Here is a 17,074-nt window from a genome sequence, read left to right on the forward strand (position 1 = left end):
CAAATCATAATAATGATTTAAAAAAAAAAACCCAAACCTGACATAACATTCCTACCCCAGGAAACTTTCCACCATAATTAGTACTTCTCTGGTTTGAAGGTGGGGCTATAACACAGTGCAAGTTCATGTCAGAAGGAACAAACAGTATAAATAACTCAGAATGATGCTTGAAATAACAACTTCTGCTCTGCACACCTGTGGCAGAAGGACACATGAGCCAAGACTGAAGTCTGCTCTACTGCACATTTGTAATCCTACAACATGCCGGTATGCTGCAATTCCATCTGGCTTGGCTTCCAAATGCATTTAAGTGGGACAGAGGTTTTCAGGGGCTCATTAATGGCTCTTGAGGATATTCTGGTTACAGTTACTTGCAGAAAGCTCACTTGTTGCATAGACATGGGTTTCTAATGGCTACTGCTTCTGAGACAGGAGGACTTGAGACCTTCTTTTGGAAAATTTTAAGAGAGCTGCTGGGGACCATAAGAGCACAGCACTCAGGAATTAGCAGTAATCATTTTTATTTCTGATAATATTTGTAGACCATGGCCACATGCTGCTTGCAGTGAGTGTTGATCATGGATGCTACAAAATGAGACTATTTTCTAATGCCTACAATGGTTTGTGCTCTAAAACTTTTTAAAAATATATTTTAAAATATGTACAGAACTGAATCCACTAAATTTGGAAGAGGGCTTTGAATCAAAGGACTGTGGATGAAATCCATATGTTTTTGTTAGAGCCCTTTGAGGGGAGAAAAACCTACAAATTGACCTTCTGTAATTTTTGGAAACTAAATAATCATTTTTTGCTTCAATACAGAGTGGACTTAGGAACATGAAGTTACAAGTATCCATTCTGCTGATGCTGCTGTCCATGAACATTGTCCGTGGTGGTGAGGGCTATTATCCTGAACGATACCAGAAACAATCCAGTGTGAAAGGACCACCTTTCTTACCTTTCATTGCAAAAAGTCATGGTAAGTTATGATTTCTTTTTAAACATAGTTTTGTATGTTAATTATGATACCACATAAGCCAGAGATGCCTGTTACTATATAACTGTTGTTTGCAAATGCTAAAGGAGTAGTTCTGTGAACAGATATTTAGTAAAATTATCAGTTCAGAGCTAACAGTCTACAGAAGAACAATAGCAGGGCCACAGCACAAGCAAACCTAGCTTATAATATAATTAAGAGCTGCTCTATACACGAAGATTATTGTTGTTTAGGAAGGACGTGGGGAAATTAGATGCTTGAATGTTAACCATATCAAGAATCACCCAGCACCCAGGAACCTGGAATGACTAAGACTGGGAAGACCTGGGTTCAAATCCCTGCTAGTCCTGAAACTTCATGTGTGCCCTTGGGCCAATTATGCTCTCTCAGATGAGCTGTGAGGTTAAAATGGAAGAAAGGAGAATTATACCTGCTTCTCTGAGCTCCTTGTAGGAAGGGTAGGATAAAAATGCACTAAATAAATAAAACACTCCTCCATGAAAGCCTTCCATGAAAAATGACATGGGAAACTCTTAGTTTCCCACTTGCAAGCTGAAGGGTATACCATAAAGCAGCTAATACTGACACAAAGCAATTACAAATCACAGACAACCCAACCCATTTACTTAAGGGAATCTCACTAGATTTAAATATGGCTATTCTAGACTTTACATGCTACAGACTTACTGTATGTATTTGAAATGTTACATACGGGTTTTTTTCCCCCCTAAGGCAAAGTGCACCAAAAACATCTCAAAAGTTTTTTTTAGAAAAGAACAAATAAAAGTAATTGTGAAAGTTCTGCCAGTTGAAGTAGTCTTAACTAGAACTAACCAGCATGCTTGTGAATTTCCATTTGTCCACCTTGCCAGTATGAACATAAGAAGAGCCGTGCTGGATCAAACCAGTGGTCCATCCAGTCCAGCATCCTGTCTCACACAGTGGCCAGCCAATTCTTCTGGAGGTCCAACAACGGGGTATAGAGGCCCCTAGTGTTGCCTCCTGGGATTGGTTGACTGCATCTGAACTTGGAGGTTCCCCTCAGTCGCCATGGCTACTAGCCACTGATAGTTCTATCAGTGAATCTATCAGAACGCCTTTTAAAGCTTTGGTTAAAAGTGTGGTGGAACCAGTGGAACAACAAAGGAGATCACAGTATATAAACTTTTTAAAATTAATGATGCAGAATTTTGTATAAAAGACATACTACAGATACTTGGGACAAACAATAATTCAGAGAAATGAAAAGGATTCACTGATCTGGACAATTTACTTGCTATGAAAATATTCATCCATCAATTTTTATTCCTCTCTTACTCCAAGGAACTCATGGCAGTATACATGCTTCAATCTCCCCCTCCCCTTCCCCTTGATGAGGTAGGTTAGGCTGTGAAGAAAACGACTGTCCCAAGGTCACCCAATGAGCTCCACACCCAAGAAGGAATCTGACCCTGGGTCTCCCTTGAGTTCTGCACTGCAGTGGGGTTAATTTTCAGCACTTTAACACAAGTACAGTTCTCAGGATTCTCTGAGGGAGCCCAATGAATTAAACTGGTATAAACCAATGTATATTTGTATAGACCGTAGAAGGGAACAGAGACTTGTTAATTTGGCTCAAATAAGATATTAAAGTGGAGTGAGCATGAAAATTATAGGATGCTAAAACTGAATACAAGGACAGTATGATACACTATCATAGGCCTTAAAAGTGAGGTGTTTGTTTTCAGACTCTCATGCTGCAATAATAAATTCACCTCTTTTTTAAACTAATGCTATATTATTTAAGGAAAACATATGGTCATCAATGTGTGGTGAAGTTAGTGCCTTGCATTCATGTCACATTAATTACGAAGTAGATGTCAGAAATGTGCAACTACATTGAAAGCTTAGAGAGTATAATTCTGCTTACAGTAGCTCTGTTAGGCCTGCCACTCGTGGTACCATGGTGGCATGAGGATGCTGCTCCTTCCTGGTTTAACATGAAGGCCAATGCACCTCCACACTTTAGCTTTCCCAGAGACAGATCTCAACAAAATGGAGTCAAACTGCTGTGGGAAGAGCTTCAATGGTGCTTCTTGCAGTGCCTGCAGTGCCAGAACATGGCAAGGCTAGGACAGCTCCAGTGTATTGAACCAGTGTAAGAACTCAGCCTAGGCATGTGAATCAGTGATTATTTACTTTTTAACAGAATCAGAAGAAGGCTTATCTTTCTTAGAGTACTGCTGCTGTTTAACATATATGACTGTTTCTGATCAATGGCACTAAATGTTAATATAAAAATGAGGGAAGCCTCATGTAATTATACAGTTCCATCAGTGCACATGTACTTAAGGGGGGGGGATATTTTCATTGACTGAATAAATTAACTAGTTTCTTCCTATTATCATTAGGACAACATTTCCAACACAAATAGCTATATTGTGTCTCTCTAAAGTTCTTAGCTATTCACAACCTGAAGATGCAGCATGTCACTATTTGATAGCAAAATGGGCAGTATATAAAAATAAGTCAACATAAAATTTAAATAAATAAGACAAGAACAGAAGGATGCTGCCAGCCCATGGCCATTTTAGCCCCTTTGTTGTTCAGCAAAGTTCACAACTGGCAGAGGAAATGAGTGGACTGAAATCACCTCCTCTCTGAGTATATCATCTAGGGAAATACCTGCAAGCTTTTCTCAGCTGCTGGCTGTCCAGAGTGCTCCCTCAGAATTTGCAACAGTCAGAGTGTGACCACTTTTCATGGGGGAAGTGTAACATGTAGCCAGACTCCAAGAATACCTTTACTCTAGTCAATGCTGTCAGTGTAGAAAGAGCATACCAAGTTTTAAATCAAACAGGTATTGTATTAATTTTAATTTTATTGGATTTGTATTCTGTCTTCCCCACATAGCAGGCTCAGGGCAAGTTCCCTCAGAAACGGTAACCAATATACAATATACAAAGAATTAAAAAACATTTAAAAACCTTAATAAAATACAATAAGATTCCTATGGTACAAATTATGGTTAAAGCCTCACAAGCAGTCTATTTCGGGTTTGGGTCCTTAGATGGCAATACAGATCTGACCCGCTGAGGGGGGGTCCAACAGAGAAGGGGGACGCCTGCCACCCTAACTAAAAGCAGAAGAGCTCCGTCTTGCGGACCCTGCGGAACTGTACAAGGTCCTGCAGGGCCCTGATCTCATATGGGAGCTCATTCCACCAGGTAGGGGCCAGGGCAGACCTGGCCCTAGTTAAGGCAAGATCCTGGGGCTGGGGACCACCAGAAGATGTTGGTTGGCAGATCGTAAAGCCCTTCAGGGCTCATACAGGGAGAGTCGGTCTTGCAGATATGCAGGGCCCTGGCCATATAGGGCTTTAAAGGCGAACACTGACACCTTGAAACGGATCTGGTACTCAATAGGCAATCAGTGTAGTTCACGCAGCCCCAAGATAAATAAAGCTGTTATTTACTGTCATGGTAAACATGTAAACATCGCCTGTGAGACTAACCTTTCAGAGACAAAACTAGGCTTAAACAACTTGGATTCCTTGAAAGGTTCAGAGTCTTCTGTTGACCTGCTCTGCAATGTTATCTGGTGTATGTGCAGAGGGATGCAGCTAATAAATATTTTATCCTCCAGCAACCTATGCTTTGCCTGAAAAAACCTTCCACAGGCTTTCTGGCTTCCAGTTTATCATTTAAAACAGCAGCCTCTTTGAGTCCTCTATTGCTCAGCTGTCTTTCTGCAGCCTATCTGATAAACGTCTTGGCCTACCTGACCAGCTTCCTCTGCTGTTACTTCTTGAGTTTCCATGCCCCCCTTCCACCCAATAATGTGTGTCCATTAATGTTTGGCCTTGTCTACACATTTTATATTTGCCCGTATCTGCTGATCATAATAAGCACCATGACTGAAAGGTGTGTATACGTGTGTGTGTTTGGGGGAGAGGGAGTACAGGTTGTTTGACGGGGCTATGGAAAAGAAATCAAGTGTTTCTTTGCTGTAAAAGGGGCCTCAGCAAGGATTTCGATCAACCCTGAGCAAAGATTTTTTTTAAAAAAAATTGAGCAAGTGTAGCTCAGTGTTTAGAAATGCGAGATGTGAACTGGTATGCTGGTGGCTCAAAAGTTCATTTCTGCCATGACCTCATTAGGTGCTGTTGGGCAACAAATGTTCCCTCAGCTTCGGTCTGCAACATGAGTGTAACAAAACCCCTGACTTGCTTGGCAGGGCTTTCGTAGTAATTAGTAAGATAACATATGATAAGTACTTTGAACTTGTTACTTTGGACTAACTACTTGTCTTACTAATTACTAATTGGATACTTGAAATGCCCTACAGAGATGTTTACTGTCATCCCAAAAATGTACAGCACCTTCCCCAAGTAAAATAATACAAGGGTTAAGTGGATAATTCCATGTGCCACCTCAGAGACCAATCTGTGAATGGACATTGTCCACATAACTGCAATTTTGAGAATGTGTCTGCATGTTTCAGAGTCCAAAAACTGAAAGGTACTGGTTTGGATCCAGTGGAGGATTTCCATGGATGGAAGGGAGGCAAATTTTGACCCATTCCCTGCTTCTGTGGCAGGTTTATATCCCCTGTCCCCAAGCAGTACTTTGCAGGGCATTTGGGGCTGCAGTGGGAGGGGGAAGGCTGTCATGCTTCACTGACAGAAATCTCTTCCATCAGTGGAAATTTCCAGTGGATCCAAGCCATTCATTTCTCCCACAGGCTGCAGGCTGAAGCTTTTTAACAGTCATGTTCTATGCTGCACTTGGCAGACACAGATGTTGATATGCTCGACCCCTGATTAACCTGAGGATTCAAAACTCCACAAGTATCTTACTGAGTTCATAGATCTGTAAGGGAGCTTGATGTATGCAAAACATCTTCTCATAAGACATTTGCAGAGCAGGAAGATATGGGAGTGAATTTGTTTGCCTTAGCTCATGGGGAGAAATCTTAACTCATTAAAGACCCATCTGAAGGTACATCTTCATCCCTAAAGCAAAATCAGCGAGCACAAACACACTCACATCTGTCTTTCCCAACTTGCATAGGGTTGCCAGGTCCCCCCTGGCCACTAGTGGGGGATGGGGAGAAGATCTTTCACATGCATCTCCTTAAGCACTTGCTGTGCTATTTACATATGTCACAATGGTGCAGTATGGTAATTCTGATATTACAAGCAGGAAGCTTGGGAGGACTCTCACAAGGGAGAGGAAGTCCCACAATCCTCAAAGTGAAAGGGGCAGCTTTTAGGATTCAGATCTTTCCTAAAGAATTCTTAATTATCATGCTTCACATATAGTGGAATGGCTCCACCTGCTGGTTTGTAAAACACAAGGCTACCAGTTAGTCTCGGATAAGGCTCCAGTTCTGCAAAGATTGAGGACTAGTCCTGTGGAAGCAAGGTTTTTGTTGCCTGTTTCCCCAATAGTAAAATAAATTCTTTGGGATGTGATGAAGTACAGCACAGCAAGAAATTAAGGACAATAATACTACAAATGTTTTAATCTACAATTAGAAGTACATTTCTGTAGTTACATATTTTAGAAAAGGCAATTCTAAGCTTTCTAAATTCATACCGTTATCATCTTTGCACATAATTTGCCCCTTAAAGCATTCATGCAAAATCTAGAATTCAGATTTTGTGTTTTCTTGAGGAAGTCATGTACCCATCTCCCTGTAGTTGGAATATAGTATGTTAACTGAATTACAGGAGGAACCTGTTTCTTTTTCACTATGTGAATATGAGCCTACAAAAATTTTAAAAATCACTGTCATATTAAACACACACACACAACATAAACAACCATATATTTACAAACACACTGGAAGAACAATCCTTATCAATGCATAAGTCCAATCTGTAAAATCATTTTAATAAAAATTTTACATCTTTCCCCTACCATTTCTTTTTAACAGTAATTGAACACATAAAGCTGCCTTATTCTGAATCAGACCACTGGCCATGAAAGCTAGTATTGTCTACCCAGACTAGCAGCGCTCCTCAGGGTCTCAGGTAGAGATGTCTTATAAATCACCTACAACCTGATCTTTTTTTAAACTGGAGATGCCAAGGACTGAACTTGGCATGCCAAGGAGATGCTCTGCCCAAGCCACAGCCCCTCAATAAATGAATTTATATTCATTTAACTTGAAGAAATTACTTAGCTCTGTAACCTGATTGATATATTCCATCAACAGTGTACCTTTTTGCCCATTGTGTGAATAGTTTTTAATCCATTTCAGAGTGCATTGAAAGGCAAGTGATCACAAGCAATTCCTTATAACAAATGTCCCTCTCTTCTACAAATAAATCATGTGGTCTGGGCTGCCACCTTTTAACCTAGCAAATTATGGACATTCCAGTTATTTGCTGTTTCAGTACAGTACAAGTAAGGTATATGACATCAAGGAGATTTTATCATCCGCTTTCTTTCTTTAAGTCATTGTAGCTCAAAAGGACCCCAAGAAAAGGCAGTCAATTTCCTCCACTTTTTCCCTCTGTACAAATTTGTGCTCAGTTTTCCTGAGTGGACAGAAATTTCCCTAGCAGTCATGATGGCAATGTAAATTGCACCATACTGATAGAAGTATCATTTAATTCAGTCCAAAGTTGTGAATACATCACCTGTAATTTCTTATTCCTTTGAAATTTTACTTTGGAATGTTGTTTCTTATAAGAAAACATGAGCAAACTCCACCCATCAAAGCTTCTCTACTTATTACAGGCAAAGCTTCCAAAACTTTTATAGGCCATGAAAATTATGAAAGTATGAACCCTAGGACTCTAAACTTCTGCCACCAAATATTTAAACCACAACTTCATGTACATTAAAGCCAACAGGATGCTTTCAGTTTGCTGTCATGCTGTATTAATTAAGTCCACATTATCTAGTTGCTTAATGCTATCCACAAACATGTTTGCTTTTATTCCCCGAGGTCAAAAAATGGAATGTTTAATTCATTTAATTCATTCCAAACTGACTTTTCATAAAATGTAAATATTCTGCTTCATTATCATAAGACAGCTCTCAGGAAATTTGCTATGATCCTTAAGTGAAAGTCAAAGCAAATGGAGCCTAGATATTTTATTACACCACCTAATATTTTCAGTAGTTCTCAGAGGTACAAAATACTGGATCCAACACAAAGGCTACTTTTGGGATCATGGGACCTACATGGACAAAGGCCATGTAAAACAAGGTCTGTGATAAGGAATAGAAGTGGCCAAGAGTGAAAAAACTGGTTGAATCCAACCCAAGTCTTATTTAGGTTTTTACAGGCTTACCAGCCCCCAGGTGGGGGCAGGGGATCCCCCACTTCTATAGGCTCGGGCCAGTCACTGGCCAGCTAGCCATCAGAGGAAACTCCACCTCCAAACATCAGTGACATTAAGGGCAACACTCTACTTTTTGGGCAAAACTCTATCGTTTGTAGCCATTTTTACCATAGAGTTTTGCCAAAAAAATAGAGCATCACCCTGACATTGCCGATGTGATGATGTAACTTCTGGAAGTGACATCAACACACTGACAATGTCCCCACCCACCTCAGAAAGCCCCCAAATCCCCCGCCGGCAGCAAAATCAAATGTTTTGCAGTACAACTTAAACATAAATGTGCATTAAGCTCTTGTTATTACTTGTTTATATGCAAATTTATATTCTTCCAGTTGCTGTTCAGTGCTCATACAAATATTATCCTACCCATTTTTGACTGGGTTATGTGCCTACATAACCAGTTTGGTGTAGTGGTTAAGTGTGCAGACTCTAATCTGGGAGAACCAAGTTTCATTCCCCACTCCTCCACTTGCACCTGGCTGGATGACCTTGGGCAAGCCATAGTTCTGGCACAGCTGTTCTTGAAAAAGAGCCGTTTCTGTCAGAGTTCTCCTAGCCCCACCTACCTCACAGGGTGTCTGTTGTGGGGAGGGAAAGGGAAAGGAGTTTGTAAGCTGCTCTGAGACTCCTTTGGGTAGTGAAGAGCAGGGTATAAATCCAATCTCTTCTTCTCTTCTTCTTCTACATCTCATAGTGATAAGACTTCAAAGAAGCCTTGTTATGAATACAGACTGCAAGTACTCTCCACACTTTCAACTCAATTACAAGTCTACAATATGTACCAAACATGAGACTTTCTGATAACATGAGATATTTGGATACATTTGCATGTGGTGATTTAACTGACGGTATTCATTCAAAGTTGGTTAGCTTCATAATATTTATTGTACCACTGAGGATGGCAGTCAGCTGAGACACATTTGGTGTTTTGTTGTTTTATTATATTCTTGACCATCTGCATATGTACAATAGAGCAACATCTTATGCATTGTGAGATCTAGTGTTATTTTATTGTAATTTATAAATAATTAAAACTAGGGGTCGTTTGGGATTGGAGCGCTGCTCCAGGAGCCCAGGAACAGGAAGAAATGGCGGTGGCGGTAAGCCCCGTCCCGGCGCTCCTTCGCTCTAGAGTCATGCTGCAGCAGTGGCGCTCTCTCTCCATTGTATTCTATGGCCCTACTGAATACAATGGAAAGATTGCACCGCTGCAGCGGTGCGACCCTGGAGAGAAGGGGTTTAAACATTAAACTCCTTCTCTCTGGAGTTGTACCGCAGTGGCAGTGCAATCTTTCCATTATATTCTATGAGGCCAAAGAATACAGTGGAGAGATCGCACCGCTGCTGCGGCACGACTCCAGAGAGAAGGGGTTTAAAGTTTAAACCCCTTCTCTCTTCCCTTCCCCCCCCCCCAGCCCGCCTTGGCAGGCCAGCTGGGAAAGGGAAGGGGAGACTTTTGAAGATGCCTCCCCCCCTTTGTTTCTTCTTCTTACATCACTTCCAGTGATGTCAGGGGGTGTGGCATATGCTAATGAGCTATTATGCTAATAGGTTAGTAGGTATGCTAATGAGCTCCTGCAGCTCTTTTTCTACAAAATGACCCGATTAAAACTCATTTCAAGGTTCTTTTAACTGTATGTGTTTTGAGGTTTGCTTACTTTACTCTTTTTGGCCATTTAATTGCTTGTTTATAGGAAAACTTAACTTTACACAATTCATTGTTAGGTTTTGTGGTTGTGATTCAGAGGAGATTGAAACAATCGAACACGTATTCCTCCACTGTAGTTTGTATGATGACATTCGGGCAGTCTATCTAGAAGCCATACTTAAGAAAGATGTCAAGCAATCAGATGACAGAATGTTGTACCGTTTATTGGCTTCACAAAATACAGTGGTTATCGAAGCGGTGGCTAATTTCTGTAGCTGCCTCATAATGAGGAAGCTGTGTGTTAAATCCATGAACTGACGGGTGACTGTTTATGATTCTGATCCATGCCAATAAAGGTTTTGAATTGAATTGAATTCATTGGTGGTGGATGAATTCATTTCCTAACCTGTTTTCCTATACCAACTTGAATGTTCAATACAGTGGACATTTTAAAGCAACAAATTGGGGAGATGTTAAACTACGATTAGACGTTAGCTTTTTGCTGTGGCCATAACAACCAGGGTTAGCACTACATACTGCAATGCTTTTGTCACAGGTTTAATACAATTCCAAGAAAAGATAAAGTTATGATCAGGTTTTGTAGTATAAATGTGGTCATTAAAGTATGACACCCTGAAAGGTGAAAAATGAACCTGGCTTCTACATTTTGGGGCTAGCTCCTTCATCCCAAGAAAATTTGTACAAAATGTACCCGCTCACTCAACTTATTTTTTTTTGCCATCATGTCACAGCTGATTTACGGTGACCCCCATGGGGTTTTCAAGGCAAGAGACATTCAGAGGTGGTTTGCCACTGCTTGTCTCTGTGTCATGAGTCTAGTATTCCTTGGAGGTGTCCCTTCCAAATACTCACCAGGGCTGACCCTGCTTAATTTCTGAGTTCTGATGAGATTGGGCAAGTTTGGGTTATCCAGGGCAGAGCCAACAACAACCTACAGCTAAACTACAGTGAAAGCTATAAACGTTTTTTGTCATATCAAAAAGCACCTCCTAGTGTAGTTTTTTTGCAAAAGGACTTGAAAGTATTTGCTAGTGATGCACCTGCCCTCAGTTTGTATGGGCTGTATTTTCTCTGAGATACATAGCCAAATCTGATTGGTTACATAGTATGTCCACTTTTTTTTTAAATTGCCTTTACTTTAAACTGGCTCAGATTGACCTCAGTTACATTGCTGTACAGGCAACTGTTATTCGCTAGGTAATAACATCATCCCATTCATCACCCAGGTGACTATTCACAGGAAGAAAAAGACCCAGTATTTAGATTTTAAAATGTCACTAAAGCAGTAATGGAAACTATGGTGGCAGACTGGATTGAAAAAATGTGGCCAACCAGGCAGTTTTGACTCAGTCCCTGTTATTCTAGTAGCATGAGGCTCCTATCAACAACTACTGGGTAAGGTGAATTGCCTTGTATGAAGAGCTCATGCTGCAGCTTCCTCCCAGTCCAGTATTAGCCCAGATTCCCAATAATTGATGTGGTCATCATAAGTAAAAGGTGCATCAAGAGCTTCTTCTTGACAGTCCAGAGCTTCTCATACCAGACAATGCACAAAGGAATAGTTCTGGGCATTAGGGGTTTTCAGAAAATTATGCCCCCACCCCCAAGCACTAAAAATAAAAGAAGATTCAGGAAGCAGAAAGGCAGAGTGATTCAGGAAACAAATCTTGCACTTCTGGGGGGGCATAACTCAAAATTTAAAAAATACTGACAGCCATTCAACTTGAAATTCCTGAACCATCCTAATTATTTAAATTTTGTTTTAGTTTTACAGGCTAGGGGAGAGCAAGGCCCGTCTGGCCCACCAGGCCCAAGAGGGCCACCAGGACCTACAGGGAGTCCAGGAAAACCAGGGTATGGCAGCCAAGGACCTCCAGGACCACAAGGTCCCCCAGGGCCACCAGGACATTCTGCTGTTGGAAAGCCAGGCCTGCCAGGTTTGCCAGGAAAACCAGGTGACAGAGGACTACCAGGTGAAAAAGGAGATATGGGACCTGCAGGTCTCCCAGGGCCAAGAGGGTTACCAGGAACCGCTGGAATTCCTGGTCCAGCAGGGATTTCTGTTGCTGGCAAACAAGGACTCCCAGGGCTACAAGGGCCGAGAGGTATCCCCGGAGAAAAAGGTGAGCCAGGCATACCTGGCATAAATGGACAGAAGGGAGAAAATGGATATGGAATTCCTGGTCGCCCAGGAGAAAGAGGGCTGCCAGGGACACAGGGGCCTCCAGGACCGCCTGGACTTGCAGGGGTAGGGAGGCCTGGGGATAGGGGATATCCGGGACAGCCAGGTATTAAAGGTGACCGGGGTTTACCAGGCACACCAGGGTTAGCTGGCAGCCCAGGTCCCCAAGGCCCTTCTGGGCAACCTGGTGAGCCAGGAATAGGAAAACCTGGTCCAACCGGGCCACCAGGATTACCAGGAACTCCCGGAGCAAAAGGACTTCCAGGCCCTTCAGGCTTGACTGGACCTCCTGGTCTTCCAGGATTTGGAAGACCAGGGCTACCAGGGATGAAGGGACAAAGAGGTCCTGAAGGCCTAAATGGTGTACCAGGAGCAAAAGGAGAACAAGGCCCAGTTGGTGCTCCAGGGGAACCAGGGACAGTTGGTCCTCCTGGGCCAATGGGCCCACAAGGGCTGAGAGGTACAGCTGGTGAAAATGGCTTTCCTGGGGCCAAAGGTGAAAGAGGTCCTGCAGGACCAGCAGGTTTCCCAGGAATTAAAGGAGACAGGGGTTTACCAGGATTAGAGGGCAAATCAGGATATCCAGGAGAGCCAGGACTTCCTGGCCCAAAAGGACAGCCAGGTTTGCCAGGTTCTAAAGGGGATAGTGGCCATGCTGGGTCTCCTGGCCTACCTGGCCCAATGGGGTCACCAGGGCCTAAGGGAACAGCAGGATTTAATGGTGAGCCAGGCCCAAGAGGACCACCTGGAATACCCGGTACAAGAGGCCCAGTTGGCCCTCCGGGTATCCCAGGATTCCCTGGCAGTAAAGGAGAACAAGGGGCACCAGGATTACCTGGTCCCACTGGTATTGCAACAAAAGGCTTAGATGGACCTAGAGGGCCTCCTGGATTGCCAGGTTCAAAAGGCAACAATGGAGAGCCTGGATTGCCAGGTCCTCCGGGTCCCCCTGGTCCCCCCGGACAGCCAGTATTCCCAGATGGCCAGGCCCTAGCAGGTGTACCAGTTATCAAAGCTGGTGCAAGTCAAGGTATAACCGGAATGCCCGTTTCAGCTTTCACTGCCATTCTTTCCAAAGCATATCCCACATCAGCAGTCCCTATCAGATTTGATCAAATTTTGTACAATAGACAACAGCACTATGACCCCAGGACAGGGATCTTCACATGCAGGATACCAGGACTTTACTACTTTGCTTACCATGTGCATGTGAAAGGAACAAATGTCTGGGTTGGCCTGTACAAAAATGGTTCACCTATCATGTACACCTTTGATGAGTATAAGAAAGGGTATCTTGATCAGGCTTCTGGTAGTGCTGTTGTTGACCTCATGGAAAACGATCAAGTCTGGTTGCAACTACCCAATAATGAATCAAATGGCTTGTACTCCTCAGAGTATGTCCATTCCTCCTTCTCAGGTTTCTTATTTGCTCAAATTTAACACCATCCCTCAGAAATAAGATTAGTGAACCTTAGTGTGCATATTTTTATTTCTAGATGTCCAACAAAGACTAGCTAAAGAAAGTCTACATACAAATTTAAATTTCTAGTGCAAATGCTGTGTGTTGTGCAGTTTTAAAGGGTCATATAATTCGTCACAAAATATTATTTTATGTTAATGCTACACACAGAAATGTATTTAATTAAGATATTAATATACATGCCCCAACCCTGAGATATGGTAATAATAAGAGATTAGGCTTTAGGAAAGACCAGATAATGCTTCTCTTATGTGTGTACATACAATGCTCCTCTCTTCACAAAGAATTATTTCCAAATTCCTTAGGTCTAATTCTTCTAGCTTCAACCCACTTACTCCTAATTAATCTAATAACAATATTGTACCTTTCCAAACATACAGTACAGCATCAAACAGAGTGAAACTCTGCTTAGGACTGTAGTCTAACACAAGTCACTTGTTTTTGTTTCCAAAGTAGATTAAAAAACTATTTCCATAATTTAAAAGAGACTAAAATTCATTCCAAAATAGTAAAACCAACCCCCTAACTACCCAAGTTCTTTCTTTTGAAATCAATGGCGCTAACGTTCATAGTAGAGTATTTTAGAGTGCACTGTAAGTGGCAAGCTCATTTATGACATTTTTCATGGGATAACTACAATGATCACTGACTGATCTCATTGTGAAACTGCCATAATTAATCAATAGGAACAATTATCTTACTGTACCAAATAATGAGCTAATAAAGCTTTAACATTTATATTATAAAATCAAATGTATGGTGCTACAGATTAACTGGAATGTTCTGAAGAAAATTAGCATAGCTTTTGTCACCAGCAGACTTCTCTATTAAAAGAAAAGTATCCCTAGTACTTTAGACTCTTCTGGTTTATACATTAGAACAAAACTGCTAACCACATCATTTGTTGGATATTAGTGAATCATCTGTCATAACCAATACCTTTATTAAGAATTTGAAGAAGACAAGGAATCTTATTTCTGGTCTTTACTGACCAAACTGACAATATAATCCTAAACCAGTTTGGTGTAGTGGTTAAGTGTGGGACTCTAATCTGGGAGAACCGGGTTTGATTCCCCACTCCTCCGCTTGCACCTGCTGATGTGACCTTGGGTCAGTCGCAAGCTCTGGCACAGCTGTCCTTGAAAAAGAGCAGTTTGTGTCAGAGTTCTCTCAGCCCCACCCACCTCACAGGGTGTCTGTTGTGGGGAGGGGAAGGGAAAGGAGTTTGTAAGCCGCTCTGAGACACCTTTGGGTAGTGAAGGGCGGGGTATAAATCCAATCTCTCTCTTCTCTTCTAAACATTTGCAGTGAATTATTTGCTTTTAACACCAGCATCCTATCAATTTTGTGGCAGTGCAGTGGCATGACCATCTGCAAATCTCATCATAAGCAATTGCGCAGGTCACCTAAAAACTTGCTGGCCCCAATCCAGCTCTCATGCACACAACAGTTATTGGTCCTGGTGGGAATATAAATTTTCACCCAGCTCACACAAGGTACATCCAGACGGTTCAATGGGACTCAGAGGAGTATCAACTGGAGGATGGACTGAGTTATGCAGCTATGTCAGAAACACTGCACACACAGAAGCTTGTATGTCTATTCCAAGATAATACTGGGCAATCACATTCACCAAATCTATAAAGGCATATAATATATTAAATGTTTAAGGGATACAATATTTAGTCTCATATGAATACCGTTGTTCAAAAATGCTTTATTTTATACATCATCCGGAACAGAGAATTGGCATACAGAGGATTAAGATGCATCCACTAAGTAACCTTGACATATTTTGTATTATTTAAGTTTGTTAGTTTTATCTTATGGTGCTTTCACAATTGTTTACTTACTGTATCAAGATGAGACAGGTTCTAAGAGGGAAAGAATCACACTGATATTTTAGCTCCCATGAACTGTTGTTGTTTTTTTAATTTATGTGAGATGTCAGAATTGTACATGGTCTGTATTATGTTCACTTGAGACCAGCTTTTTACACCTTTTCTAAACATTTCCAGCTCCATATTAAATAAAAAGTGAACTTCTCTTGCAGTTGGTCTGCTATTATTTAGTCCTTTTAAATGGCAAATGCGGTTCAATGTGGGCAAGTGCAAAGAAATGCACACTGGAGCCAAAAATCCTAACTATAAATACACGTTGATGGGGTCCAAACTGCGGGACACTGACCAGGAGAGAGATCTTGGAGTCATGATAGATAACTCACTGAAAATGTCAACTCAGTGTGCGGTGGCAATAGAAAAAGCAAATGCTATGCTGGGGATTATCAGGAGGGGAACTGAAAACAAACCAGTCAGTATCATAATGCCCCTGTATAAATCGATGGTGTGGCCACATTTGGAATACTGTATACAGTTCTGGTCACTGCACCTCAAAATAGATATTACAGCATTGGAAAAAGTGCAAAAAAGGACAACTGAAATTATTAAGGGGATGGAACACTTTCCCTATGAAGAAAGGTTAAAGAGGTTAAGGCTCCTTCCCTTAGAGAAAAGACGACTGTGGGGTGACATGATAGAGGTTTACAAAATTAGACATGGGATGGAGAAGGAAGAGAAAGAAGTACTTTTCTTCCTTTATCACAATACAAGAACTCGGCGATAATGAAATTAATGAGCAGTACGTTTAGAACAGATAAAAGGAGTTACTTCTTCACCCAAAGAGTGATTACCATGTACAATTCACTGCCACAGGAAGTGATGGTGACTACAAGCACTGACAACTTTAAGAGGGGATTAGATAAACACAAGGGGAGACCCGCAAGAAACTTGCAGGGAGGGGGCATTTCCCCCACCTTTGCTTCTCTGTCCCCCTTCTCTGTCAAAGTTCCCTCCTGTCTTTCTGCACCCACCCCTTATCTATCAATCTTCCCTCACATCCCCCTCTCACCCCTTCTATGTTAGCTTTCCTCCCTACCCCCTTCTCTAGGAATTCTCTCTCACCCCCTTTCTCCACTCACCACTTGTATGTCTCACCCCTCTCTTACTCCAGCCCTTCTCACACAATGTCCTCTTTCCCCCACTCCTTCTCAGTCTGTCCCTCTCTTTCTCTCCACTATTTCTCTGTCTCTCCCCCCCCTCGGCCTCCTTTTCTGCAGCTTCCTTGTTTTTCTGGCAGTGGGGAGGCCACTCACCTGGGAGGGATTTGGCGGCGGCATCTTCTGCCCCGTGGCTCCAAAGCTGCCTTGCTGGCGGTGGGGAGGCCAGCTGCCGAGGAAGGACCTGGCGACGTTGGCGTTCCCTGCCCCATTACTCCAAGGCTGTCTTGCTGGCCGCGGGGAGGCCGGCCACTAAGCAAAGCTCCAAGTCCGGCGTGAGTGCACCTCCAAGTGCAGACAACTCAGTTTAAAACTTTTTGCATTTTTATGCAACCCTGGAGAGTACTCCATG

The 17,074-nt window shown here is 42.1% G+C and overlaps 2 protein-coding genes across 2 annotated transcripts in view; one reads left to right on the plus strand and one right to left on the minus strand.

Moving 5' to 3' along the window:
- The window catches only part of NT5DC1 (5'-nucleotidase domain containing 1), a 164,181-nt gene that overhangs the window by 132,610 nt on the left and 14,497 nt on the right, over positions 1–17,074 (minus strand). The window lies entirely within an intron of this gene.
- On the plus strand, positions 838–14,269 carry COL10A1 (collagen, type X, alpha 1). Its single transcript, XM_015409064.1, has 2 exons — positions 838–979; positions 11,772–14,269. The coding sequence occupies exons 1-2, from the start codon at positions 838–840 to the stop codon at positions 13,625–13,627; spliced, it is 1,998 nt and encodes a 665-aa protein (XP_015264550.1). The 3' UTR covers positions 13,628–14,269.

This window comes from Gekko japonicus, unplaced genomic scaffold, assembly GCF_001447785.1.
Source record: "Gekko japonicus isolate JY-2015 unplaced genomic scaffold, Gekko_japonicus_V1.1 scaffold50, whole genome shotgun sequence".
NCBI lineage: Eukaryota > Metazoa > Chordata > Lepidosauria > Squamata > Gekkonidae > Gekko > Gekko japonicus.

What these genes read in the sequence shown, in the direction of transcription:
- COL10A1 (XM_015409064.1), top strand. Translation starts at nt 838, where the DNA reads ATGAAGTTACAAGTATCCATTCTGCTGATGCTGCTGTCCATGAACATT. An exon ending in TTTCATTGCAAAAAGTCATG is followed by an intron (nt 980 to 11,771) that starts GTAAGTTATGAT and finishes ATTTTGTTTTAG; the next exon opens with TTTTACAGGCTAGGGGAGAG.